The sequence below is a fragment of the Hippopotamus amphibius genome, chromosome 10, assembly GCF_030028045.1.
Source record: "Hippopotamus amphibius kiboko isolate mHipAmp2 chromosome 10, mHipAmp2.hap2, whole genome shotgun sequence".
Classification (NCBI taxonomy): domain Eukaryota; kingdom Metazoa; phylum Chordata; class Mammalia; order Artiodactyla; family Hippopotamidae; genus Hippopotamus; species Hippopotamus amphibius.
The window spans coordinates 117376081-117404076 of NC_080195.1; the positions used below are offsets into that span (position 1 = coordinate 117376081).

Sequence of the window (27996 nt, forward strand, 5' to 3'; positions counted from 1 at the left end):
CTATCTCAGGGGAACTTGAACAAGGACAGATTTCCCAGCACAACTGAACCTCCTTCTTCCCTGAAGCTTGGCACTGAAATTAATGAAGTTCTTATGTGAGATAGCTCAAAGGAATCTCTAAACATACAAAACAAGGGGAAGGATCTTCTACTTGAGAAACACTAAGGTTACAACAAGTAACCTGGTGTGGAGAAGATCACCAGTGAATTCTTTTGCTAACAGACACATCCCCACACCCAGGGCAGGCTCTACAAGGACAGTGAAAGTGAGGGCCTCTCTGGAAGCAACATGCACAAGTACAGGGATGGCCTGTTGGTGTCTGGCTAACCAGAAGGTATGCTCCTTGTCAACATGAAAACCGGCTGGCCTGAGCCGGACCAGCCTGGCCACAGTGCCTCTAACCCTCCTCCTGCCCGACCTGCCCCTCACACTGCAGGACACCAGCACTTCACTTACTTCAACTCCTGGGAGCAGGTTTCCCTCACACATTCTGTCAGCACGAGTTCTGTCAGCTCTGAGGCCAGCTCCTGGCCCAGCTGAGTTAACACCAGTTCTCTCTCTTGTTTTAACCTACGGGAAAAAGAAGAGCTCAGGAAATAAGAGTTGTCACACTCTGACCTTGCGAGTGGGATTTGAGTTGTGCTGCCTGAGTCAGCAGGCCTGTCCCCTCTGGTTCCACCAGATGGACCACACAGCCACCCCCTCCCCAGTTCCACCACCCACACACACTCTGGGTGGGGAAGGGCTGCTGCTTACAAGGTGGGACATGCCTACCCCCTGGGTCACAGTGTACAAAGGCGTGGGGTGAGCTGTGTGTCTGATACTAGTGCAGTGGGCAAAAGCAAGAGCATCCTAGGCCAGGGCAGGTTCTCTCCTGTGTCCACACACCCCGCCCCACGTGTGCTGCAGGAATGAGACACACTCACCTCTCCTCTTCAGCCCGCCGCCTCTCTTCCTCCTTTCGCTCCCTTTCCTTAGTCACTTCTTCAGTTGCAATGTGCCTCAAAATGCCCATCGTTGCAGCTGTTAACAGCTCCTCCATGGCAATATTGGAAACACTGGACAGAGCAAAGTGGATACTGTTCTAAATAAATAAATTAATAAAATCCACACAAACCATACTACTAGACTTCTAACACTAGCAAGGAATAAATAACCTATTTGACTTCTTAGCATAAAATTCAAGCCAATGGCTAGGAACACACACTCTATCAAAACTGACTCAGGAAGAAAAAAGAAAATCTGAATAGATGTATAACTAGTAAAGAGATTGACTCAGTATTTAAAAACATCTCCCAGCAAAGAAAAATCCAGGATGAGATGGCTTGACTGGCAAATTCAACCAAACACTTAAAGAAGAACTAACACCAATCCTTCTCAACCTCTTCTAAAAAACTGAGAAGCAAGGAACACTTCCTAACACCTCTATGAGGACAGCATTCCTCTGACTTGATACCAAAGTCAGACAAAAACACCACAGGAAAACTAGAGACCAATATTCCTTGTGGATACTGAAGCAAAAATCCTTAACAAAATACCAGGAAACCAAAACTAAGCTATTTACTGAAAGGATTAGACAACACTACCAAGTGAGATTTATTCCTGGAATGCAAGGATGGCTCAACAAATGAAAATCAATGTAATTCAACCACATTAATAAAATGAGGGGGAAAAACCCACATGATCATCTCAATTAACACAGAGAGAGCATCTGACAAATTCAATACAATTTCATGATAAAAACACTCAATAAATTAGGAAGAAAAGGAAAATTTCTCAAAATGATAAAGATCACATATGAAACACCTACAGCTAACAACATATTCAGTGGTGAAAGACAGAGAGCTTTTCCTCTGTGATCAGTAACAAGATAAGAGTGCCCTATTTGCCATTTCTATTCAACACCATATTGAAAGCTATAGCCATAGCAATTAGACAAGAAAAATAAAAACATCCAAACTGGAAAGGAAGAAGAAAACTGTGTATTCACAGATGACAGGATTATATGTAGAAAATCCTAAGGGATCCACTCAAAAGCTATTACAATAAAAAAAGTTCAGCAGGATTGGAACAGAAGGATTGACACCCAAAAATCAATGGCATTTCTATACGCTAGCAATGAACGTTCTGAAAGTGAAAATGAGAAAATGATTCCACTTACAATTGCAACAAAAAGAATAATATAATTAGGAATAAATTTCACCAAGGAAACAAAAGACTTATACAATAAAAATTATAAAACATTGCTGAAAGAAATTAAGGAAAACATAAACAAATGGAAAGACATCCATCCATGGACTGGAAGACTTAATATTGTTAAGATGTTAATACTACCCAAAGCAATCTAGATTCATTGCAATCACCAACAAAATCCCAACATAACTTTCTGCAGAAACAGGAAAACTCATCCTAAAATTCTTATGAAATTTAAAGGGTCTCAAATAGGGAAACAGTCTTGAAAAAGAGAAACAAAGTTGAAGGACTCACACTTGTGATTTCAAAACTTAACAACTTACTGTAAAATTATAGTAATCAAATTAAAACAATATATGGGCGTCCTTGGTGGTCCAGTGGTTGAAAATCCGCCTTCCAATGCAGGGTATGTGGGTTCAATCCCTGGTTGAGGAACTAAGATCCCGCATGCCGCGGGGCAACTAAGCCCACACGCGGCAACTACTGAACCTACACACCACAACTATTGAGCCTGTGTGCTCTAGAGCCTGTGGAATACAGTGCCCAGAAAGAAACCCTCACATATATGGTCAACTGATTTTGAATAGGGTGGCAAGACCATTCAAAAAGGAAAGGACAGTCTTTTCAACATTGGTGTTGGGAAAACTGGATAAAGAACAATGTTGAATCCTTATTTTACACAATATACAAGGGTAAATCAAAAATTATCCACACTCTGGCTATAGAATTTATGTAAGTTTTAATACAACCAGAGTGCAGATAATTTTTGACTCACCCTCACATAAAAATAAAATCAAAATGGATCAAAAACCTAAATTTAAGAGCTAAAACTATAAAACTTTTAGAAGAAAACACAGGGGAAAATCTTCATAACACTGGAATTGACAATGATTTCTTGAATATGATATCAAAAGCACAGGCAACAAAAGAAAAAAATAGATAAATTGGACTACATAAAAATTTAAAATTTTTGTGCATCAAAGGACACCATCAAAAGAGCAGACAATCCACAGATTAGGAAAAAAAATTTGCAAATCAAATATTGAAAAAGAATGTGTCCAGAATATGAAAGAACTCCTACAACTCAACAACAACAAAATTCAAAAATGGGCAGAAGACAAGTAGACATTTCTGTAAAGAAGATACACAAATGGCCAATAATTACATGAAAAGATGCTCAATATCATTAGTCATTAGAGAAATGCATATCAAAACCACAAGTTACCACTTCACACATTATAATGGTTATTATTTTAAAAAAAAGAAAAAGGATCACATGTTGGCAAGAATATAGAGAAACTGGAACCCTTGTGCACTACTGGTGGGAATGAGAAAATGGTGCTGCCACTGTGGAAAATAGTTTGATGATTTCTCGAAAAATTAAAAATAGATCATATGATCCAGTAATTCCACTCCTAAGCATATACCCATAAGAACTGAAAGCAGGGACTCAAACAGTTATTTGTGCCCCAATGTTCACAGCAGCGTTATTCACAACAGCCAAAAGGTGGGAACAACACCTTATTAAGCACAGATGAATAAATAAAGTGTGGCATACATACATGTGTATGTGTGTGCATATATTTAATGGAGTATTTTTCAGAAATAGATAGTGGTGATGAACACACAACATTGTTAATATACTTAATGCCACTGAATTGTGCACTTAGAAATAGCTTAAATGGTAAACTGTGATGTACATTTTACCACAGTAAAAAAAAGCCCATGGAAATCATACTTACTTTTAGCTCCATCAAATAGTATGTATCTAACTATAGTATATAAAAAAAATGAACAGGGCTTCCTAGGTGGCGCAGTGGTTAAGAATCCGCCTGCCAATGCAGGGGACACAGGTTCGATCCCTGCTCCAGGAAGATCCCACATGCCACGGAGCAACTAAGCCCGTGTGCCAAAAAAACAAACAAACAAAAATAAATAAATAAAAAATGAACAAACCTATGACAAAACTGACCCTTTTGTGTAAACTACATTTATACAGGTGAAATAATACCCTCTTATATCACTGTGTCACTTTATATGTACTAGAATTTTTAAAAGAAGTTTAAAATCCTTCAGAAAGTCTGACTTACTAAATTTATCAGATTTTAATTAACTATTAAGTACAAAAGTTGCTTGAGAGTTTAGAAAGATTTTGATTATTAAATTTTTCAAGATGATGCTTAAAGTATCACATAAAATCAGATTTATAAAATTTATAAACGTAGTTTGAAATGTCTAATGAAATTTCATCATGGTGTTAAATGCACACGGTATAAAGTATTTAAGGGAACTTTATCAAATTTATAAACTGAGACTTAATCCAAGATCAAGTGAGTTTTTTGTTTGTTTTTTTAAGCTCTTTATTGGAATATGATTGCTTTACACTCTTGTACCAGTTTTTGAGGTACACCAGAGTCAATCAGCTGTATTTATACACATGTCCCCATATTCCCTCCCTCCCGCTACTCCCCCCACCCTCCCCGTCCTGGCCCTCTAAGGCATCATCCATCATCGAGTTGATTGATCTCCCTTTGTTATACAGCAACTTCCCACTGACTATCTATTTTACAGTTGGTAGTATATATATGTCTATGCTACTCTCTCACTTTGTCTCAGCTTCCCCTTCACCCTTCGCCCCCCCAACCTTGTGTCCTCCAGTCCATTCTCTGCATCTGCATGCTTATTAAAGTGAGTGTTTTTTAATGGAGAATGAATTAATTATTACTAGTCTTTTCTTCCATTACTAGATTTTTAATCACGTTTAAAGTTTAAAGAAAAATAAATTTCTAACTTACAACTTTAATAAACCTAACACTGCTCAAAAATCATACACACATAGAAACTACCTGCAAACGACAAACACAGGTTAGGAACGTGAGGGACTGCACCCACCTAGCAAGCAGGACCCACGTTTAAGCCTGCACAAAGGGGTAGCTGTGATCTCCTGCTGAAGGCTGAGCACAGCTTCATGAGGGGACATGTCCAGAGGGAGAGGAGCCACACTTACCCCAGGGCGGTGGCTGCGAAGGCTGCCCCGGCAGCGCCGACTTCCTCACAGTCCCTCTGAAGAACCTCCTGGATGAGCTCATCCACCACCTGCGCCAGGTCCTAAGGGAGGGCAGACAGGGCTCAGGGCGTCAGGAGCGCTGGCCGGGGAGACACAACCTCCGTCCGGACCCAGCTTGTCACCAAGCAAGCTGCCTCTACAGCCTAAGGGACCGAAGATCTTCACCGAACCACGGAGACGTCATGGACTGTCCCGCCCAGCTCGGAAATCCCTCACCACTGGAAGCTGTTTGAAGGCATCTAAAGACCCTTACATGGGGGTCGACTCTGTGCTCCTGGAAGGGTTTCCTGCTAATAAACAGGAGCTTCTGGACACGTACGGACAAGCCTGCTGCCTGCTCAACGATGGCCATTCAGACAGCCCCAGTGCCGCCCCCACAGCACATCACCAGCTTCTGTGGTCCTTCCTCACTCCCCACCTCAGGCCTCCTTGATCCCCAGTGGGAGTGGTGCCCGGTGCCTGTCCAAACAACAGGATGGCGAGATCAAGTCACACAACCTGTGTGGTGGGTGGGCCCTGCAAGGCCCCGGGGCCACCTGTCAGGGGCACACTGACCCCAGGGACACGCCCATCAGTGGGTGCACTGACCCCACAGACACCCCAGGGACACAGAGAATGGTCAGACTGGACATCAGACATAGCTGGATGTTTGCCCACGACAGGCTTTCAGAGCCCTGATGGGAAGGCTCCCTACCTCGTCCGAGTACACAGGCACGGGCTTTGGGGCAAGGAGCTCCGGCTGCACGGGGGGCTGCACGGGGGGCTGGAAAAGGCTGGGCGCCACGCTCAGGGGCAGTGCCGGGAGGTGCGGAGAAGAAGCTGGCACGGGGGTGGGCAGGGGCTGCAAGAGGAGAGCCGATGGGGGCTCGTCCGCCCCCGCACTGCACTCTTCCTCTCTCCTCACACCTGGAAGGAACAGGCACACGTGGCCACAAGCCCAGGTCACCTGCAGTGACCCAACGTACTGGCCACCCTCCCTAAGCAGACCACCACAGGGTGCCTCCCCAGCTGTCATCCAGGGGACCGTGTGCGCTCCACCCATGGAAGCCAGGCACTGTGGCACCAGGGACCTGTTCAGGCGGTACCGAGCTGATGTCCACCCAGCCCCAGGGTGAGGCCTCCTGGATGGGAGCACAGCGGGTTCCCTCCCGAGACCACAGCCTCACTCACCCGCCACGTCCAAGTCGGGTCTCTGAGTGCCCGTGGGCAGCTCCGCAGCCAGGCTGTCCCCGACGTACTTGTTCTGAGAGTTGAAGCTGCACACGGGGATGTGACGGGGGACGGGTGGCAACGGCCCTCCATTCACAATCTCTCCAACCGACACCGTCAGCTTCCTGGTAATAAACACCGACTTCCTGGCCTTGGATAAGCCCTCTGGTTCCAGGAACGAGGACCGGTTCAGCTCGACACAGCTACGCAGACCATAAAGAGCCCACGGAGAGGGAGGCGTTACACGGGCGAGAGGCCACCCTCCACCTGCGCGGTGCCCCACAGGCACTGTGCTGCCAGGCAGCCACATGGAAACATGGGGAGGCAGCAATGGCTGAGCCCACAGCCCAGCCCTCGGCACCCACCACCGCCAGCGTCTCCTCCGACATGGGAGCCGCCTGGCCTCGCCATCAGCAGCCCCGGGTGGAGCAACGCCCGCATACACCCCCCGGCTCATCCTGTGAGGGCACATCTGCAGGCAGCAGACAGGGCCAGGGGTGAGGAGTTAGAGGACAGGTTCAGGGAAACCAGAGATCCAGACACGTCAGGCGGCATGTTATGGAGCCACTTTCTGGGGGATGTTCACAGTTCTCAGAACTCTGACTGTGGCGGGGGGTGGGGGAGGGGGGTCCTGGCCTGGCCAGAGAGGCCACCTTCAGGGACAGAACAAGGGAGGCCCCCTCGACCATCGGTTCCTGAGTAACTGGTGAAAGGTCAGGAGGAGGTGGGTCTGAACCCTAACCTGCCAACGGACAGCGTGTGACTGGGGCGGGGGTGGGGGGGATCCTCCGTGGCTCCAAGCCTCGCTGGTGCCCCTGCAGCCCAGGAAGTGGGATGTGCCTTCTCCAGCGCCTGACACGCGGCTGACACTTCCCGGCCTTTCCAGAATTAAGAGGAAAAAAAGGAGAGAGGCCCGGAGGCTCCGGCCTTGGCGCTTACCCGTCGGAGACAGTGAGGCCATGGCAGTTGAGGAAGTCTGTGGCCTCCTCGCCGTCTCTGAACAGCAGCATGCGCACCACGCCATCCAGGGGAAAGACAGTGGAGCGCTGTGTGCTCGCGGTGTACGCCACATTGAGGGCTCGGAGCGCGTCCTTGCGGATCTGAAAGGAGAGGCCAAGTCACCAAGTTGCAGTGGCTAGGCACCCCCTGGCCACGGACGGCTCCGTCCCTCTGGAAGGCACCCAGGTCCCAAGCTTACTGCTCATCGGAAGATGCCCAGAAATGATGCAAAGCAAACAGTTTCACACACAGAAAAGGCTAGGCCATGAAGGCTTTATTTATAAGAAAAACTAGAGAACCACCCACCAACAGGGCAGGGAGAGTACACTGTGCGTCCTCCACTCAACAGAAAGCTGTATAGCTGCTCAAAACTACTGCGGAGACAAAGGACGGCCGTGGAGGGTGTGACATGAAACTGAGTGAGAGTCAGAGAGAAAGCTGTTTCACAGAATCACACTGAGCACTTTAGAGGCGCAGGCAGAGGGAAGCATGAAGGTGCTGACAAGTTAGTTGGTCCCAGGACTCTGGTGACCCTGCTCCTCCTCTTCAGTGTCTTCTAACCAATCCAACTCGGATCTACAGTTACTTCAAGGCTGGCGTTGTCCGTGCTGAGTGTCCAGCAGTGAACAGCCAAGATCCCTGTGCTCACACAGCTGACGTGGCAGGAGACACTAACGCTAAACAAAATGAATGTATAAAATACAGTGTGCTTAACGGTGACAGCGCGACAGGAAGAACAGCTGAGGACCACAGGGGACACTCTGCCGAGAAGGGGGCAGCCAGTCCAGGCCCTGGGGGAGGGGAGCTCAGAAAAAAGAGCAGCCACAATAGCAAGTGCAAAGGCCCTGAGGCAGGAGCATGCTGGGGGGGGGGGGGGGCATCACTGCAGGTGGAACCCAGGAAGGAGGGGAGGAGACAAGGCCCAGGAGACAAGGGGACCTGAGGCCACTACTGATGAAACACTTTGTTTTTCTAAAGAAAAAACACTTAGATTTCTTTTTAGTTTAAAATTATTAAAATGGGTACAAATGGTCAAGCATCAGTTGTATTTACCAACTGCACAGAGTTCTCCAAGTGGCATGTTGTTAGAAATCTTTTCATTTGTTCTAGAGTTTCAGTTCTCTGAAAACTGTCAGATCTGACAACAAGCAAACCTGCAGAAGAGTCTTTGCCTGGGAGGTGATGGTGGATTTAGTCACTGTTTACAGGAGGACTTGTGACCAAAGAAGAAAAATGACCTGGAGTCACAAAACCAGCCAGACAGGTTCCCGCGATCTCCCAGGTGGCCTCCTCCCCACCTGGCGGACCCCAGGGGCTCCAGCAAGGATCCAGGGGTCAGCACAGGGGCACGCTGTGTGAGGTGGGTATGGAGGCCGCTCTGTTACCTTCCCCAAGTGCTTCAGGGGCCGAAGACCTGACTCTGAAAATCTGAGACCAGGCATTCACACTCTATGCAAAGCCAGGTAAGACACTGGTCTCCCCATCCCTGTAACCCCCGTACAACAGAGCAGGCACTTCAGATATTTACCACGTGAGGCTCACTCCAAAAATTAAGACTGATAACACTACTAAGTTCTAGGTTAGGGGTTTGTGCCTGCAGTTTGTTTTTTGGCTTCTTTATTTCCTTGGAAGATGATGGTTCTGAACGCAAGTTAGATCATTCTGAAGAGATTTCTCTCATCTGAACCAGAAGAAGAGTATTTCCCACTGCACGCCTTTCCATCGGTGATCAATGGTGCCAACCCGATAAACAGGTAACAGCAGGATCCCCTCAGGGGCTGCTGCACAAGACTTAGCCCAGGACCTGCTGAGATGCTCCTGTCAGAGAGAAGTTCTCAAATGTTCACAAGGAGCAACCAGCTTTCTTCCATTCTGCAAGTACAGTGACCATACTCACCTGATTAAAGTAACAATGTAGAAGGCAAGCATTCAGGTAAGAAGCTGATTGGACCAGTTTGAAAAATCGCACAAAATTATTACTGTTCAACGCGGCAAAAGCCTGAACAGCAAATTTCACCTCAGAGGAGTTTCTAACAGCAGGATGGAACTGCTGCACTTCTCTGTTAAGTAAAGGAGATGAAAGGGGTTAGAATTTGATCTTTAATTAGACAAAACTTTCATGAAAATAGATCTGACAATAAACAGGCTTTAACTACACTGAAGAAGAGGGTCTTCATGGCTCCCGACGTGACAGCCATCACTCTTGGGCTGGGCGGCAGCGAAGATTTCCCTTAGAAAGAGGATGAATAAAACAACTCTCAGGCAGCAAGGCAAGCGCTGGCTCTTGGAGAGCCACTGTAACAGCGGCTGCCCGCCAGCTGGGTCTGACAGTGGCATCTAAGAAACAAAGTGTGACTTTGTTTTGTTTAGAAATAAACTGATTTGGGGAATTCCCTGGCAGCCCGGTGGTCAGCACTCCGTGCTTTCACTGCTGAGGACCAGAGTCTGGTCCCTGGTCAAGGTACTAAGATCCCACAAGCCATGCAGCACAGCCAAAAAAAATATATATTATTTAAGAATGATTCAAGATAGGGGACAAATGCCTATCATACATGAAAAGACTACACAGCCATGTTTCCCTAACTAGTTTATCCCCAAGGCTTAATTTAAAATCAATCACACACCTAGATATTCTGTAAGCTGTAAAAAAGTTTGGGCGTAAATAAGGGAGTCTTGGGATCCAGTTCACCAATGACAGGAGTGGAGGCCTGCGGGACTGTGATGTACTCCTCACATAAAAGTCTACAGATGTAGCAGAGCAAGGGTACACAAAATTCACTCTCAGCATTTCGTTTCACATGATTTTGCCCTCTCCCATGATGTAGATCTCTGACAAGGTCTGTGTGCACTCTCACACAAGGAACCACACTAATGTTCTGACAGGGGACCCTGAGCTTTCCTGTCCCAGTTCCCTTTCCTGTTCTGCTCACAGAGCAGATTCCTTCCTCGTTCTCTCCCGCTGACGAGGATAACCGGTCCTCAGGAAGGCCCTAGGGCCCAGCAGGCACGCCCAGCGTCTGCTCCCAGCGGCTCAGCTTCAGGGGCTGTACAGCCGAGCCCAGCTTTCTCACCAACATCCCAGCGTTCGACACGAGAGAGAACTCAGCACTCCCAGCACCGCTAATCCTTAAAGCTCTTCCTGGTTAAACCCAGCCTTTCCCTACGGCTGAGGCTGGCTTTGAACGGGAAAGCTCACCTCAGGATGTCCCCCTTGTTGAGATTGAGCAGGACATTGTAGCCCTGGAACTCCGCTTCGCTGGCACAGAACACACCCTTGTTTCTCAGGTCCTGGTACATTTCCTTCAGACTCTGAAGGCACTTGGTCATGTTCTCATTGTTGATCTTGGCATCAAAGGAGGACATGGGCTCTTCACACATGAAGTGAGCACAGTGGATGTGAAAGCGGGTGCACTTCTCAATCAGAGACACCGTCACTGGGTCACACAGATGCTGCTGCGTGATGTCCTGGACATGAGTGAGGTGGAATGTTACACATATACACGCGCTATACACAAACACGTCACACACATGCACACACACCTTACATACCTGTTTCTCATATACACACAGATCTCATCAACATACTCCCATACATAAGAATGAACTATTAGAAAAATCATGCTTATCACCTGAATTTCTCAGATTTCAATTTGAAACAAAGCCCATGAAGCACATTTTAACAGGACTTTGTAATGATTTTAAGTAACAGTGTATTTTTTATTACAGATGAAATGTAACTGAGCAAAATGACAAAAACTCTCCCTTCCACCCGGGACTTCACAAGTGGCTGATACCTTCCGTATGCCCCGCGTGCGGTTCCACACGAAGTCATACCAGTCCCGCAGACTGCCCTCCTTCTGGTCCATGATCTGGGTCACTAGGTAGTCCATGGTCCTGCTGAGCACCGCCGAGGGACGCAGCTCATGAGGCAGGGGCTCCTCCTGGTCAGCTGAGGACCGGCTGTACTCCTTCACGGCTGCCGCGTGGTCCACCTGAGGGCAGGGAGTAGGGTGAGGGCAGCGAGTAGGGGCGAGCGGCTGGGTGGCAGGTGCAAGGCCAGCCTCGAGCTGCTGTACCCATAAATGGGGAAATCACACCCCCACACTTAAATAAGGTCAATACTACAATACAATTTTAAAACATAAAATTTCTCTTTGAAGGTAACAATTAAAATTCAAAGACAAAATAGGGAAACTTGTTTTTGGCAAACATGACAGGAAGTGAAGATAAGAGGCTATCACATCAAGATGCAGAGGAATTTCAATAAAAACACACCTGCTTGGCTCCAAGCACAGCGGTGTGACAGGTAAAGGATGCTAAAGATTTTAAAGGGTCTGAGCCACACTCAAACACCAGATTAAGTCTCCACAGACCAGAAGTGAAGCCGGCAGGGAGGAGGCTGGGGGAGGCGGGGCAGAGCAGCAGCACAGGGCCTGGGGAAGGTCCTCCGGGAGCTGGAGCTGCATCTTCCACCGGTAAGAGGCTGAAGACAAGTGGCTGAGGGTGGCGGCGGAGACGCCCACAAGTCCTCACCCTGGGGACCCACTGCCAGCTGTCCTCTCCATTTCCTGGAGCAGGAACCCTGGGCCTTTGCCTTGACAGCAGCCACCTGACTGCGGACCCTGAGCCAGGCGAACGCAGCTGTACACCTCCAGCAGGAGAGCGGAGGAGCCCACAAGCAAGAGTAACAGAGAGCAAGAGCCTCAAATGCTGCAGGGGAACAACTGGGAACGTGCACTGACACATGTTCAGGAACCTTATGAAAGGTCACACCTCTGACACAGCACCTCATTCATAGGGCCCATCAGAAGGAAGGCAGCTGAGCACCTCAGAGGCATTACACACAGCTCACCCACCAGAATTATTAACAGTGCTGAAAAACCAGCAACGGCCCAATGACTGCAAAATGGGGAGTCTGGACAGAGCTGCATAATCAAATAAGTGCCTACATTTAAATTTGGAATGCTTATAAAGAAAGCATTTATTATAAAGAAAGAAAATGCTCATGATAAAACTTTAAGTGAAAAAGATTCATACAAAATCATACCTAGAGGACTTCCCTGGTGGCACAGTGGTTAAGAATCCACCTGCCAATGCAGGGGACATGGGTTCAAGCCCTGGTCCAGGAAGATCCCACATGCCGTGGAGCAACTAAGCCTGTGTGCCACAATAAGAGAAGCCACTGCGATGAGAAGCCCGTGCACCCCAAGGTAGAGTAGCTCCTGCTCGCCACAACTAGAGAAGACCCAATGCAGCAACGAAGACCCAAAGCAGCCAATAAATTAATTTAAAAAAAATCTTACCTAGAGCATAATCTCAAATGCAGAAAACAGAAATATAAAAAGGATAGGAATAAAATTGTGAAAAGAAAAAGTGGAAAAAAATTTTTTTAATTTATGAAACAAATCTGTATCTATTTCTATACCTTAGGGAACCACGTGATCCAGTCACCTTACCTAAGACTGCTTCACACACACCTCACAACACAAACAACGGAACACGGTTGTTACCAGCACATCGCTACCACCCTCTAGAAAAGTGAACACCCCAATCAAACACGTACAGAAATTACCGATGCAGCCTTCCCTCCCCTGCACGATGCCCTCCAAACAAGTGATCGATAGGACAGCAGGCTGGATGGCGACCCCAGGGGCTGGGGCTCTACCTGGTCGGTGCCTGGGACCACCTCGAACACACTCAGCTGGCTCCGGGTCTCCCGCATGTAACGCTCCTTCTCAGGACACATATCTGGGCACGTCCCAACAAAAGTCCGCGCTTTGTCCAGGTCGGTCCTCTTCACACGCGCTAAACCACATCAAGTAAGAAGTGAGAGTGTGCCACACGGTTACTAGGAAGCCAGAGAAGTGCATTTTCATAATGATAAAAGGAGAAAAAAGTTAAACATCAAACTACAAAGGAAAGAAAATTTTAAAACACTGGGCCTTAGAGAAAGGAAAGCACGGCCTGTCACACCAGGTGACAGGCCCGCCAGGCCCTCTCCCCTCTCCAGATGGGCCTCCACCAGTCACAGGTCTGCGGGACACTCTTGGGGCGGGGCGCACACTTATAATGACCTTGATGATACACAATCGTGCTGCAGTATTTTTGTTAAAAGCATCAATTTGTTAAATGAAAATATTCAAAATATGCCAGTGTTCCACAACTCTCAGTATTTCATCATGTTTTTAATATAACAGGAATCACATAATGGAAGTTACCTGGGTCTTGTCATGAATAACCACAGAATTAAATAGTTACAAAAGTATCTTTTAAATTAAATGGAATGCAACAACCTCACAATTCAAAACATTCACATCTTATTATTTTTAAAAATTCCAATATCTATTAATAAATTTTTTAATACAAAAAGCACATCATAACGTATGAGGGCAGCTGTTATTACTGTGTTAAGGAGACACTGTGATTATTCCATTTACAGCTTCTACACAGAAGAAAATCCTACAGGTAAAACTTAATTTGAAAACTCTTTGCAAAGAAGAGCTGATGTGCTGTTTTACTTTTGGTCGCTGCACTTATTTTTTAGTGTTAACATGATACTTGCTTTTTGAATGGGTTTTAAATACATTCACATGGTTCGACATTCCAAAGGTATAACAATGTCCAAGATGGGCCACCCCCCCACCTTGCTCCCTTGTCCTGACCGTCAACAGGAGCAGTCCTTTCTCACCTCCAAGACTTTTACACACACAGAAGCAACTACACTTACGTACATATGGACACACACACTTCCGCCTTTCCTGTACACAAATGGTAGACACTTCTCACACCTTGCTTTTTCCACTTCACAATAAATACTGATCATTTTTCTATAAAGAAACCCCAGCCTTCTTTCAGTCTGATTAGAATCCCACTCTGTGGACAGTCAGTTCCCAATCTCTGTCATCATAAACAACCTTGTAAACAAACCACACACATGTGGAGTAGTTTGTGGGACTTACTCCTGGACATGGAATGAGTCACAGGCACGCGTGTCCCTAAGCCTGAAGATACTGCCAACTTTCCTCCCCCGCAGCAGCCTGCCCAAGGATGCGGCGCTGCAGCCCACTGGGGAAATGCCATTCCCGGGGGAGTGCTTTGCATCTCTCTCCAGATCTCTCGATGCTGTGTGACGGGCCAAGAGCATCCATGTCTTTCTATTTCCATTTTCCATATGTTTAAGGTCTTAGCTCCCTGACCAGGGATTGAACCCGGGCCCTCGGCAGTGAAAGCGCCGAGTCCTAATCACTGGACCGCCAGGGAAGTCCCAAGAGCCAACTCTTGACACTTTCTTTTCTGAACCTCTCAGACCTTACTCATTTTTCTACTGGATTTGGTATTTTTCATACTGACTCTACAGGACTTTCTGTATCTGGGAAATCAGCCCTTTGTCTATGATGAGTTACAGATTTTTCCCCTGGATTGACACCCTTTGTAGTTTTATCTGTGGTGATTTCTGTTAAATAGAAAACTTTTATTATTTTTTTTAATGTGTGCTTTCTCAATGTCTAAAAAACTGCCATTTTAAATTACTTAATCTAGCATAGATCAACGCTGTGTGGGCTTTCTTCCAAAAATAAAATTACATTACAAACACATCTGCACTATGTCCTTGTCTACATTCACTGCCTCAGGAGACCAGAGAGCAACAGAGATTGTACATGCAGACTCAACGCAGTGGAGCCCCACGGACGGCGGTCACCCCTTCCCTCAGGGCTCCCGAGAAGACCGGCCCCATACCTTGCCGCATGACTCTGTCCCTCTGGTCAAGCAGGCGGTACTTCTCCTCAGACGTCTCAGCCACGGTACCTACCAGGGCACTGAGGGACGACACACAAGGCCCGAGCCCCTCGGAGACCTCGGAACTCTCATCAAAAGGGTCTCCCTCAAACTGAGGGGGCTTCAGGAGACTCGGCTTCTTCACTGGAGAGCTGCAGGGAAGACGACCCACTAAGAGCTGTGTATCCATCGGGCATCTGGGTCACTTCCACACCGAACACTCCCTTATCCCCCAAGACTGCCCACTCCTCTAGGGCTGGGGAGCAACAAGCGCAGGAGAGCAGCAGCCTCCGCGACACTGGTGACGAGCATGGAGGCGTTATGCACGCGACTCGTAGTTCACACTCTTTAAAAGTGAGATGCGCCCATTTAAACAGCTGAAATGAATTCTCTGTAGATTTCTATCTCAAAGAAATGAAACTAAGAGTGGAATAAAAAAAAAACATTTTAACACCATGAGGAAAGATCATGCCTACATGTTTTCATACACAGCTTCCCTTCAGTAGAAGCATGTACTAAAAAGAACTGGGCATTCTGTCAGCTTCCCCATTTTCTAGCTGGCTTTCGACATTCTGTGAACTTGAGTCAAAGAAGATGTAAAGAAAGGAAAAAGCAAAAGCAAGTCAGCAACTAAATTTAACTGCAAAATGTGAGGAAAACTATATATTGGCCAAAATACATGAAGAAAGATTAAACAGAAGCTGGCCTGCTGTGAAAAGGAAGGTGGGAAGGTGGGGGGTCACACAGCCATCTGAGGCCACAAGCCGGGGGCGGGGGGGGGGGGAGCAGCCTTTGGGAACTGAGATCTCACGCAGACAGGGAGGTCTCTGAAGTGCACACCGCGTGCCAGACCTGGCCTGAGGGCTGTGCACATGGCTGCACAGTTGCAGCAATTGCTAGACGCGATGATTAGGAACACACGTTTTACAGCCAATTAGACATTTTAAGGGGGAAAGGGATGGCCTATACACATATATATCAGATGGACCGCAGAGGCCTCCACACTGCTGCCTCCCTCTTCCCCTCCCCCAGGCCTCTCCACATCCCTCAGCCCGTTCATGCTCAGGGGTCAGCTTATCGCCCACTTTCCTTTCACGATCTGTCATGATGGTTATGAAATCCCTCCTGTTTAGTGACAGCAGAAGTCACAGAACCCACTTGCCCTGTAAAACACAGGCATTTGGAAGGACCAACCACACCTTTTACTCAGGAGGCTGCCAGTCGCAGCCCTGGTCACAGGCTTGCCAAGAGGGGAGTGCTGAAAGGGTGTGTCCTCAGAGCCTGGGCCAGCTTCACCTTCACTGGGCTGCTTCTCCTTGAGGGAAAAGGGTTTCTTGTTGGGACCTGAGGACACAAGAGTCAGAACAGAGCTTATGATATCACAAGTCACTTGACACTAGACTTTACTTTTTCTTGGCAAAGCAATATTATAATTGTGACAGGATGTTACAAAGGAGCCCAAGGAAATACTATGAGGTAGCTTCACCCCCACCCCCAGCTCAGCACTGGGGAAAGAGCTCACACTCAAAGCTCAAAGGCCTTGCACACAAAGCAGTAGAAACTGTGCAAAGAACAACTGAAAACTCACTTATTTTTTTCTTGTGCCAGAAGATGGCCATATCTTTATGCAAACCTTTCCCCTTCTTCCTAGCCAGGGCTGCAGATGCCTGGAAAACAGTTCACAACACAAAGTACAAGGACATCAGGATGAGATTAAGCTCTTAAATGCAATTAGCAGAATTCTGTACAACAGAGCTACACCTCTATCAGCCACATGTTCTGACCACACCACCTGCCTCCAGCCACGGCAGCCACAGTCCTCACCTCCCTTACCTGTCTCACAAGCATGTATTTGCTCTTCTCCTTTTCAAAAATAATGACTTTACGGTGACAGAACCCATAAACTTAGCCTTATTGGCATTTGGAGAGATGATTCTCACCATCTGATTTCCAGTACAGCAGTGGAAAGACTGCCGAGTCACACTTAAACACAAAAGGAAGCTGCAGAATGATACACACGGGGTACAAATTATCATAAAATATACATACACAAAACCAACTATATGTTAGTATACCTATAGATATACCTATGAAAATGTCTAGAAAAACACGAACCATGCTAGGTAATTGTGCTTGCTCTAACAGGAGAGATGGAGGTAATGAGGGGACCTCAACTTTTTATGTATCAATGAACTGTTTACAATGACAATGTATTTATATATTTTATTTTTATATGTACTTTTTAGGGTTCAGTTGGAAGAAAAAGCACATTGCAATGGCCAGAAAGTAGCTTTAAAAAAAACTGCTGTATGACCCAGCAGCTCCACTCCTAAGTATACACCGAACAGCACTGAAAGCAGGGTCCTGAAGAGACATCTGACACCACATTCATGGCATACCATTCACAACACCCAAAAGCTGGAAACCACCCACATCCACGGGCTGATGAACAGATAAACAAAACGTGATTCCCCCACACATGGAATGAAGGGATGAAACACAACCACATGAATGAACCTTGAAGACACTATGCTAACTGAAATAAGCCAGACACCAAAGAACAAATACTGCAAGATTCCACTCGTATGCAACACCTAGAATAGACAAATTCATACAGCTAGAAAGTAGATGAGAGGTCACCAGGGGCTGGGGGAGGAAGGAGTGGGGAGTCACTGCTTAACGGTTACGGAGTTCCTGTTTGGGAGAATGAAAACATCTGGAACTAGATAAGGTGATGGCTGTACAACACTGTGAATGTAATCAATGCTGCTGAACTGAAAACAAGAAAAAAATCAACAGAAAGGAATAAACAGCAGAAACCCTAAAACTGCACAGAACTCGCACTCTCAGGACATAATCAGAAATACACGCACAAAAATGTCCACAAACAAAAAGTTGGCCAAGCATGTAAACAGGACAGAATGCCATGTAGCACTTGATAACCCCATGCTAATCTAGACTGCACGTTGATTTCAGAAGCTAATAAAGATTACCACATGAACATGAGGAGGTTACCACACGGTATGTGTGGTGTGATCCCCTTTGTGTAAAAACAATGTGACTATATAACTGCTCGGTCACACAGCAGTTGTTTTTTTTTAAAGACACCAACCAAAATATTCATAGTTGATACCTTAGAGGACAGATATATGGGTGATTTTGTGACCCCTGCCATAGGACTTTCTGGGTTTTTCCCTTATGTTGATGGGTAGTATTTCTATCATTCAAAAAAGCATGAAAACATGCTTTCTAAATTTTTATAGAATGTAATCTTTTCCCTACAAGAATATTCAGAAAAAATAACAAAAGATACAAACCTACATAATGTGAGCAGCTCATGTAAGTGTATACACTGCAGCCAATGTGTCATGCGTATATGCGCATATACACAAATTTAAAGTCAAGGTATATATATGATTCACATCAGTTCTCTCTGAAGGCTGGGACTGCAAGGAGATTTTACCCTTTCTGTATTGCTTTGAATGTTTACAGTGATCATGTACTATGACCACATAAAACAAAACAAGAGAACTCAAGTTTGAGAAAGTGCTATGTGGTCACAGGGACACTCCCATGTGCTTTAGAGAAATCTGACTTCATGGGAATCATTCTCCCAGCATTTCCAGAACACTGCACTCAGTGGGGACTGCAAGCTTTTCACAAGTGACTCTAATTTATGAAATAAACAGTGCTATTCCAGTCTCTCCCAGTTAACTTTTCTAAACTCTAGCAAGTTTAGATTGATAGATTTTTTAAAAATAGGTTTTAAAGTGAGAAAGTTCACTCTAACTTTGCCACTTTAAAACCTATTTTTTTCACTCATGTGAACTTTGTTGGAGTACTCACATGATCAAAAAAAGACACCACTGCAAGCTTTTTGCTGCGCCTGATGTAGATGCGCTGCACTTTAGCAATCTTGCCAAAGTGCTTCTCCAGAGTGCTTCTGTCATTGAGGTAGTCAGGGATGTTCTTGCACTGGATTGCTGTGACTTCAGCAGGAGACAAGCCCCCAAGACTGTCTGTGCTCTCACTTCTCTTACTCTGACGGCCAGGAGTTCCTCTTAGAGAATCTAGGGGATCAGAGAATGGGCACAGAAATGCATCAGGTACAACGTTTTCAAACAACAGGAGGCGTCAACCAGGCAGAGCAAAGGAAATTTTCATGGATGTAAGACCTACTCCAAGATCCTGTGGTATGTTAGGATCCCTAATGTTTACAGGGGGGTTACTAGGAAACTCAAACTAACACCCACGGAAATTTACCAAGAACTTGCCAGCAGGATTTACTGTATTTTGTACATTTTTAGAGCGCACCTTCTTTTTTATCTCTACTTTCAGTTTCTTCCTCTTTATTCACACCTGGAAGCCGGGAAGGTGCCAGGACAGACTGACTGCCTCCTGGGATGGCCAAGTGGTCATTTTCCCCAGACTCAGCACAGCCAATTTCCTTTTTAGATTCTTTGTTGCCCAGCCGACCTACTTCTTTATTGCTTTTGAAGACATCCTGTATTGTCCGACCAAACAAAGTGCCCCCGCGGGGTCGATTCAAGCGGACGGGTCGTTTATCAGGAGGATGGTCGCTCCTTGACAGAGGGTCCAAATCTTCCGTTGCATCGTGACCATGCCTCCTCGGGGACCGGTCCTGGTCCTCCTTCCTTTTCAGTCCTTTCATGAGGCTGGGAAGTGGCTCCATTTGGGAAACGGTTTCTTCGCATCCTTGTCTGACACTTGTTTTGCTAACTGGGAAGGGTTCACCCAAGGACCCTGAAGAAGATATGGGGAAGCTAGTAAAGCTACTATTAGAACTTCCAAATAGTGATTTTGGGCCTCTCTTCTCTTCTTCTACATTTTGATTTGACATAGCAGGGGTAAAGGCAGATGATGATGAATTATTATTACCTGGTTTTGAAAAGGTAAATTTTGAATTTGTGGCTGAACTACTTGTCACCTGAGAAAAAGAAAATGGGGCTGGTCCCCCAGGTCCACTACTGATTGGGTGGGAAAAGGTAAAAAATCCAGAAGTAATCTGGCTCTGAGTTTTCTCTGGCTCCGATTCAGCCGCCGATATGGGTCTGAACATTGAATCTTCCAGAGGTTTAAAGCTAAATTCTGTTTTCCCAAAACCAGAGCTTGCTATTTCTACAGTTTCTGGTCCAAAAGTAGAAGTACTTGGGAATGCCCCAAGGTTGGGTGATTTAAAACTAAATCCGGGGTTTCCAGGCACACATGAATTTGAAGGCCCAGAGGTAGCTACAAAGGCCGGAGCATGTTCAACTCCAGAAAAGAGTCCAACGTTTGAGGTTTGGGAGAATCCTAACGTTTGCACTGAAGAAGAATGACTTTGTCCAGAAGATGCTGGAAAGCTGGGCACTTGTGAAAATCCTGAGCTTTTCCCAGATAATGTACTGTTCTGTCCAAAAAGGGAGGGCTGACCAAACCGAAATGGTGGCTTAGCTTGAAATGCTCCTATGGAACTACCGGAAGATGCTGGGAAAACACTAGGCTGCTGCCCACCGAAAGGATTAGCTGGATTCATGTTCTGATCCAATTATTGGAAGGTAATAAACTCTATGTGTAGAAGAGTAGTCCTCTTCCTCAAACGGTCTGTTTAGCTAGGGAGCTCCCCCTTATCTTCACAATAAGCTGGAAAACAAAAAGTCAGATCATCACACCTATGTCATGCTGGAAGACTAAGAAAAAAAATTTTAATCACATGTCAGGCAAAGCAAAGGGCCAAGTATTCCTATTTTCTGAAAGCCAATTGGTGTTTTTTTTTTGTCTAGTTTTGTTTTGTTTTGAAGTGCGGGGTAGAAAGAAGCTAGTACAAATAAATTACTTTGTTACGGAGGTTTAAAGCATGATCCTTTAAGACTAAAAAAAAACACGGAAACATTTTACTGAATTGGTAAATTCACGGAAACCCTCAAAGAGCAATAACAAAATACACGCCGTTTAGGCTTCTCAATCTAAAGGCCGGAGTTTATGACGTCTTTCAGTCTCCACGGCTAGAAGATTACAATGTAACACTGTCAAAACATCCGTGTGTCAATGCTTCCTCCCAGCTAATTTCTCTCCCGGTAACCAGAGCACCAAACACTCTCCCCAGACAAAGAAGTCACCTGCCGTCTCACACGGGGGCGACTACCCCCAGCTACCGGCTCGAAGGGCCCGCGCGCTCCCGCAGAGGCCGCACCACGCAGCCCTCGGGCCCCGCGCCGCGCCGCCCCCTCGCACCCGCGTCCCGGCCCGGCTCCGTTAGCGACGCGGGCGCAGCGGCGGGAAAGGCAGGGACCCCCGGCCGCCCGGGCCCCGCGCCGCGCTCACCGTCCGGCTGAGGGACGCCGCCGCCCGCCGTCCCGGGGTCCCTCGGCGCTGCGCGGGCGCCGCACGGAAGGCCCGCGGCCTGCAGAGCCCGCGCGTCCCGGCGCGGCCGGCGCAGAAACCTAGCGGGACCGCTTCCGGTCCGTCCCGCGCCGCCCGGGCCCGCCCGGGCCCCGCCGCGCGCGGGTTCCGCTCTCCGGCCGAGCGGCGGCGCTTCCGGTGCGCGGCGGCCGAACCGCGGGCCGCCGCCTTCCGCGACGTGGGTCCCCCCGCCGCGCCGCGGCCTGGTGCTCCGTCAGGCCGGGAGGCTTGCTGCGCGGCGGCGGCCGCGTCAGGCCGAGAGGTCGGGGCCCGGGCCGGGCGGCAGGCGGTGCCGCGGCCGCGCCGCCATGAGCCTGGTGCTGCGCAACCTGCAGCGCGCGGTGCCCCTGCGGAGGGCGCGGCTGCGCGAGCGGCTGCAGGCGGCGCGGGCGGCGCTGGGCGTGCAGCGCCTGGGCCTGGGCGTCGTCTGCGCGGACAGCGGGCGGATGCGGCGGCTGAACAGGGTCTACCGGCGCGAGGACGCCCCCACGGACGTGCTCTCCTTCCCGTTTCACGAGGTGCGCGCCGCTCGCCCGCCGCGGCCCGCCCACCTCCCGCCGGGCCGCCTCCCCAGGGCACCGCGGGCGCGGTGTTCAGGTGTCCCTGGAAGGGCTGCGGCACCGGCGGCGGGGGGGTGCGGCCTGGCCTTCCGCTCGCGTCGGAGCCGCTCGCCGGGGAGGGCGGGCACTGCCCCCGGCCGCGTGCGGCGGCGAGTCGCAGGGCTGCAGGTGGCGCTCAGCGGGCGGTGTGCGCGCCGAACGCGTTAGGAACTCAGGGGAGGACGGGACCGACGGGCTGAGTGGCTCACACAGGGGTGTGGAACCTGCCAGGTCCCCGCCTGTGCTGTGTGAACGTAGGCCTCTGGGGAGGCAGTCCGCCCGTTACCTGAGGTGAGTCTCGGTTACCGTTTAATCCAGTAGTGTCACACCTCAGGACCTACATCGAAAGAGGAAACAAAATAAAACGTTCAGTGCGTCATTGAAAAATGTGTTAAAGTGCCCACTTATCACTTTCCCTAACAGGATGTAAGGTTGTCAGCGCTCTAAACATAACGCCGTAGGTGACTGGCTTATTGTGAACACCCTCAACGGAGCGGGCTAGTCTTTGTGGTCTTTATGTGGGAAACTGTGAGAGATTATTGCTTTAGGACAGAACAGCAGCTGGAAAGAAAAGAAATGTAAACTTGTGTCGACGGGGTGATTTAGCTCCATAGAAGTTGTGGAGCTGGGTGGTTGCACCTTAGGAAGGATGAAAGGAGTGGAAAGTAATTCTTTGGACGGGGTGGAAACGTCTTCAGTTGGTCGTGTGTAGTGTCTCTGGATAGTGCCCAGCTTGTCAGCCTTGGGACTAGCGACACGGGGTCTTTCGAGGTGAAATCTGTAGGCCTGTGGTTGCTTAGCGATATGAGGTTGTGTTCTGTGAATGTGTGTTTCCCTGTTTTCAGAATCTGAAAGCTGGCGAAATTCCCCAGCCTGATTTTCGAGATGACTGTAATTTGGGAGACATTTTCCTGGGAGTGGAGTATATCTTCCAGCAGTGCAAAGAAAATGAAGATTTCTATGACGTCCTGACTGTAAGTGGGATGCTGAAATGACAGATCCTGATTGGCCAAAGCAGAGGCCGATGTCCTCCATCCGGGCTGTGAGAAGAGGTTGCGGAGGCGATGTGGGCATCCACACCACCGTCCTCGTGCAGGACGAGGGTTACTCCAGGAGGGGCAGGGGCAGCGCCCTCTCAGCCTCCCTCAGAGAGAGGAGAGCCTGGGCCGTGGGTCTGCATGCCCCGTGGCACATTGGGTGAGGGGCGAGGACCGGGAGTACCTGTGTGTGTAACTGGGAGGAGGGAGACCTGGCAGTGGCCTTACTCTTAGCTTTCCATCTGGAGATGGGCAGGCCACGTTTAGCAGCTCAGACCCGCTGAACGAGCTGCTTACTAAACTGCCCAAAGCAGACAGGATTCTGGCCTCAGGACCTTCAGATCTGTCTCCTCAGCTTGATGCCACGAAGGGTGGCAGGAGTGTTCTGAAAAGTGGTGTGTGATTGACTCCTGTTTTAACATCCCCGTGGATTCATCAGGCGTCTTTTGGCCAAACAGCCACACCCTACATTATCATCTTTGGGGAGCTTAGTGCTTCCGAGGTTTGAAGCAGAGCTTCCCAGAGAGATGCCCTGTGCCCAGGCGTCGGGTGCTGGCAGGAGGGGGGTGTGCTTTCTCCCTGTGAGTGGCGGGAACGCCAGCATAGGCAGGTCTCAGCGCTGGGATCCCTGTGGCCAGCAGCTGTGCACCCCCGGGGTCTCTGGGCTGGGGGGGGCAGTTCTGGACATCTTCCACTGTCCCACACCTCCTGAAGATTCTCTCACCCGCAGCAGAGGGCCAGCCCACACTCCGAGGACCTCATCCCCTGGCCCAAGGCCAGGCCAGGCCGCTCTCTTCCCAGCTGGCACCCAGCTGCCTGTTGGCGCCTTCTGACGGCCCCGGTGCCTTCCCCTTTCTCCTGTCCTGGTGCTCCGTGCCTCCACAGCTCCCCACCCGTCTGCCCCCGCCCCACCCCACTCCTTAGGAGATGCTGGTCTTCACACCCCACCACAGGGGCCAGGCCTGCTGCTTGCCCCCAGACCCCACCCCTGGGCCCTCACCACCTGCCCGCAGGCCTGCCTGGACCCAGAGGAGGCTTCCTAACCTCGTACCAGGCATCCCCTGAGCTCTCCCTGGCTTCCTCCTCCTCCTCCCTGACCACCTCTCTGAGGCAGCTTCTTAATTGTTCCGACAGGTGACTGCCGTCCATGGGCTGTGTCACCTTCTGGGCTTCACACACAGCACGGAGGCTGAGTGGCAGAAGGTAGGAGCCATGCCATCCCCAGCACACTCACGCGGCATTGCGGCCCAAGGCCCCAGGACCCAGGGCTGTGCAACCCGCCCCTTGCAGTCAAGTACAAAAACCAAATGGAGACACGCAGTGAAATGAGGAACGTGTGATGCCTGCTTTATAAAAAAGACTCACAGCGTTTGCTTTAAATCTTGGACTCCCTGAATGCTGTTATCTACATTATTTATTCTCTATTGAAAAAAAGGTCTGAGGAGAGACCCTACATTCTATAAATTCTATAAAATTTAAATGGCTTAAAGTTAAAAAAAATCTTCAGGAGAGATATCGTAATGACATTTGTCAGTTGGAAACAGGCTTTGGAATGTGCAGGTGTCTGATCCAGGCCTGTAACATGAAGTTCTGTGGCAGCTGCTCCTTGGAAGGCTGCCAGCGTTTACTCTGTGTATAAGGTCTGTGTGGTAGATGCACCACATTGTGCTTTATTAACTCAGATTATATTCACAATCAAACAGGTTCTCTGAGCAGCATAAGAAAACGTTTTCCCATTAACAGAAATATCTCGGTGCTGTTGGCCTCTCCCTGGCCTTGCTAGGCAGCTGGGTCCACACCAGCCACACCCAGGCTCCGCCTCGCTCCCCCCCACCCCCCAACCCTGCTGCGGCCCCCTCGCTCCGCTCCTCAGCCCCACTGCCTCCAGCATCTCAGGAAAGCCTCCAGTGCGGTCTCCCACCAGCCTGCCCTTTCCCCCAGGAGGGCCGCCCTCATACACCCCTCCAGTGCTCCTGGGGCCGAGCCAGCCAGTCTGGCCCCTTCTCCTGCGACCCAGGCAGGCTGTCCTCTCATACGTGAGACCACCGCCTCGGCCCCTGGCCCCCAGCCCTTGCTGGTCCAGGGTTCACCCCTCAGGCAGCACGTTGACACTCCCTGTGCACTGGGACTGTGACCTGCCTAGGCTGTGTGGGAGCCCTGGGCCTCGGAGAGGGAACCCCAAGGCCCGGGGAGGCCAGGCCTCTGGGCACGTCCAGAGCTGTCTCGCCCCATTCTTTCAGATGTACCAGAAGGAGAAGGAGGTTCTCGAGGAGCTGAACAGGCACACGGGGACCAGGCTCCAGCCGCTGACCAGGGGCCTCTTCTGACAGAAGTGCCCCAGTGCGATGGAAGGTGGACCCCCTCGGGCCGCAAGGATCACGGGCTCCCCCACGCTGAGGTCCCTGCTGACCACTGCTGTCCTGTGGGGCTCTGGGAGGGCCAGCCCTGGCAGGTGCTGGATTCCATCCATGGACCCTTCCTTTTAAAGTACAAGAGAAATGTCCACTCGTTTCTTTGTTTGGGGCACAGTGGGTGTGTTATTTTCAGGGTTGTAAATAAAATAGCTCTGAGTTCTCAGAAAGCAGAGGTGGGGCGTAGGCCGCCTCCTCCCTGGGGCTCTGCCTCCAGCGAAGAAGCACCTCTGCCTGGTCTGTGTCCACTGGGCACACGTCAGGCAGCCCAGGCGGGCCTGCTCCGCTGCCCGCTGCAATCCCCCTGGATTCGGTCCCGTCCAGCCCTCAGGAGCACTGGGGCCTGCAGCCTTTGCTTGGCGCTTCTGAAAGGGGAGGGACAAGGCTGACCCTCGAGGTGGCCACACGGCCAGGCCGACCCCACCCCCAGGGGACCCTCAGCACTCTCCGGCCATTGCCCACCCATGCCCGTCGGTCCCGGCCGCTGTTTGCTTGTAGACCGTGCCCGAGCCCTCTGCCATGGCCCCAGCCTGGGGGGCTCTGACTGCCGGGTCCCGTCCCTCTGTAGGAAAGCCTCCCTGTCAGTACGTCCTGCTTTCTGAATATGAAAATAAACCCAGGAGTTACCCCAGAGCTTTATGCAGAGCTGTGCACGCGCTTGGGGCATTGTGGGTGCGAGCAGATGTGGAGGGGACGGGCTCCGAGCCAACCCAGGGCCTCCGTCGCCTGAATGTCGGGTGCAAGCACTGACCATGGTGCCACAGACCCTCCAAGGAGCTCCAAAAGGGTCATGGCAATAAAACCAGCTTCTCGGAGACCCAGAACACCGCGATTCTAGCAATTTGGATTCTCTCATACATCGACTTTAGAAATATGAAAACGTGTTTCCCACTGGGTTTGCACCCTGAGCCTGAACTCCCTGGCTTTGGGGGACACGGGGCCTATTGTGCTCCTGAGCCACTGGCTGCACGGCTGCGTGCAGTTCTGTTCTCAGTTTAAACTCATCTCAGTTTAAAGTCTAACATGGCAAAGACCAAAGATAGCCCCGCAAAGCTCTTTGCTCTCCAGGCCTTCCTGAGACCCGCTGATCCTGTCAGCATGTATTTGGAGGTCGCCTGCCATTAGATCTGGCCCCCCAGAACCTCTGGTGCTGTCCAGACACAGGCGGGCTTTCTCCTGGGAATGGGCCTGAGCAGAATTGCTGGGGGCTGGAGGTGGGAGGTCCAGCTTTATAGGGTGACGCCTGCGAGTGCTTCCCAAGGGCGGATGGCTTAGCCCCCAGCCCGTGGCAGCCCCTGGCAGCGGCCTCCGGGTCCTGGTACTAGGTACCAAGCGACCTGGGTGTGCCCTGACCCTCTGCTTGGATGGTGTCTATGTGTGTACCGCAGCCATCCTGCGTTTGTCTTGTCATCAGTGACCCTCTCCATCCCCGTCCCCTCCACCAGAAGGGTGAGTGCTCATGTCTTATGCCCATTTTCTGCTGGTTTTTCTTTTTCCTTATTAACTCAGGGGTGTTTTTGTATGTGGTTGAAAACATGCCTTGAATTTTAGTACAGAACATGAGCGTGTCCTGACCTGCACCTGAGAGAGGGCCGCCCCACAGTCCATCAGCAGCCAGGCCATCTGCCAGCCGCGGGGCCTCTTGGTTCTGTTTTGTCCACTGGTCATTCCTGTCCACCCCGCCCGGGCACCTGCTGCCTGGGCCCAGAGCCTCCTGCACACCCAGCAATGTCGGAGCAGGGCCCCTGCTCCGGATGTCACCACATCCCAGCCCCTTCCTGTCCTGGGTGTGTTCTGGACTCAGCTCCCGAGGCCATAACGCCCTGGAGACACCTCAGAGTTCCATCAGGGCTGCAGAGCACACGCAGTGCCTCTCTGTGTCCTCGACGTCTCGGTGAGGAGACCCCCCAGCACCCCCACAGGGCACCGGGTGTGGCACAACCCTTCTACCCCTAACTGCCAGGAGCCGCTGTAGACCCCACAGGTGAAAGGCTTAGGCCCACAAGACTGCCCTCACTCTAGACCAGGGTACCCACTGTCCACCTTCACCGGAAATCAGGGGTTCCCACAACACCACCTCTGGTTCAGTAATTTGCTAGAATGGCCCACGGGACTCAGGGAAACGCTGGTTTATTATAAAGGACGCAGATGAACAGCCCGATGGAGACGTCCACAGGGTGGGGTCTGAGAGCTTCTGTGCCCGTGGAGCTGGGGGGCACCACGCCCCAGATGTGTTCATCAGCCCCACCTTCTAGGGGTTTTAAGGAGGTGGCCTGGGTTGATTGAATCATTGGCCACCCTCC

At 49.8% G+C, this 27996-nt stretch overlaps 2 protein-coding genes across 4 annotated transcripts in view; one reads left to right on the plus strand and one right to left on the minus strand.

Moving 5' to 3' along the window:
* MCM3AP (minichromosome maintenance complex component 3 associated protein) overlaps positions 1–21818 on the minus strand; it is a 46328-nt gene extending 24510 nt beyond the window's left edge. For 2 of the 3 annotated variants that reach the window (XM_057697955.1, XM_057697954.1), the window contains exons 1-16: positions 21569–21818; positions 19559–20887; positions 19091–19314; positions 16833–16911; positions 16444–16588; positions 15206–15396; positions 13134–13273; positions 11263–11460; positions 10665–10933; positions 9366–9528; positions 7409–7569; positions 6431–6672; positions 5955–6166; positions 5201–5301; positions 927–1058; positions 457–570 (exon numbers count right to left, since the gene is read on the minus strand). In XM_057697955.1, coding sequence (XP_057553938.1) covers positions 457–570; positions 927–1058; positions 5201–5301; positions 5955–6166; positions 6431–6672; positions 7409–7569; positions 9366–9528; positions 10665–10933; positions 11263–11460; positions 13134–13273; positions 15206–15396; positions 16444–16588; positions 16833–16911; positions 19091–19314; positions 19559–20780 — 3593 coding nt within the window. In that variant the 5' untranslated portion in view covers positions 20781–20887; positions 21569–21818. The remainder of the gene's footprint in view (positions 1–456; positions 571–926; positions 1059–5200; positions 5302–5954; positions 6167–6430; positions 6673–7408; positions 7570–9365; positions 9529–10664; positions 10934–11262; positions 11461–13133; positions 13274–15205; positions 15397–16443; positions 16589–16832; positions 16912–19090; positions 19315–19558; positions 20888–21568) is intronic. The other variant, XM_057697956.1, reaches the window with a different exon arrangement.
* YBEY (ybeY metalloendoribonuclease) lies at positions 21758–26758 on the plus strand. The gene is made up of 4 exons (XM_057697957.1): positions 21758–22164; positions 23091–23219; positions 24417–24485; positions 25523–26758. Exons 1-4 carry the CDS (start codon positions 21955–21957, stop codon positions 25607–25609), a joined length of 495 nt encoding a protein of 164 aa, XP_057553940.1. The 5' UTR covers positions 21758–21954; the 3' UTR covers positions 25610–26758.
* Positions 26759–27996: the final 1238 nt, after the last annotated feature.

Coding starts and splice junctions, on each gene's coding strand:
- YBEY (XM_057697957.1), top strand. CDS start 21,955: ATGAGCCTGGTGCTGCGCAACCTGCAGCGCGCGGTGCCCCTGCGGAGG. Junction 23,220..24,416: donor ATTTCTATGACGTCCTGACT/GTAAGTGGGATG, acceptor TTGTTCCGACAG/GTGACTGCCGTCCATGGGCT. Junction 24,486..25,522: donor CGGAGGCTGAGTGGCAGAAG/GTAGGAGCCATG, acceptor CCATTCTTTCAG/ATGTACCAGAAGGAGAAGGA.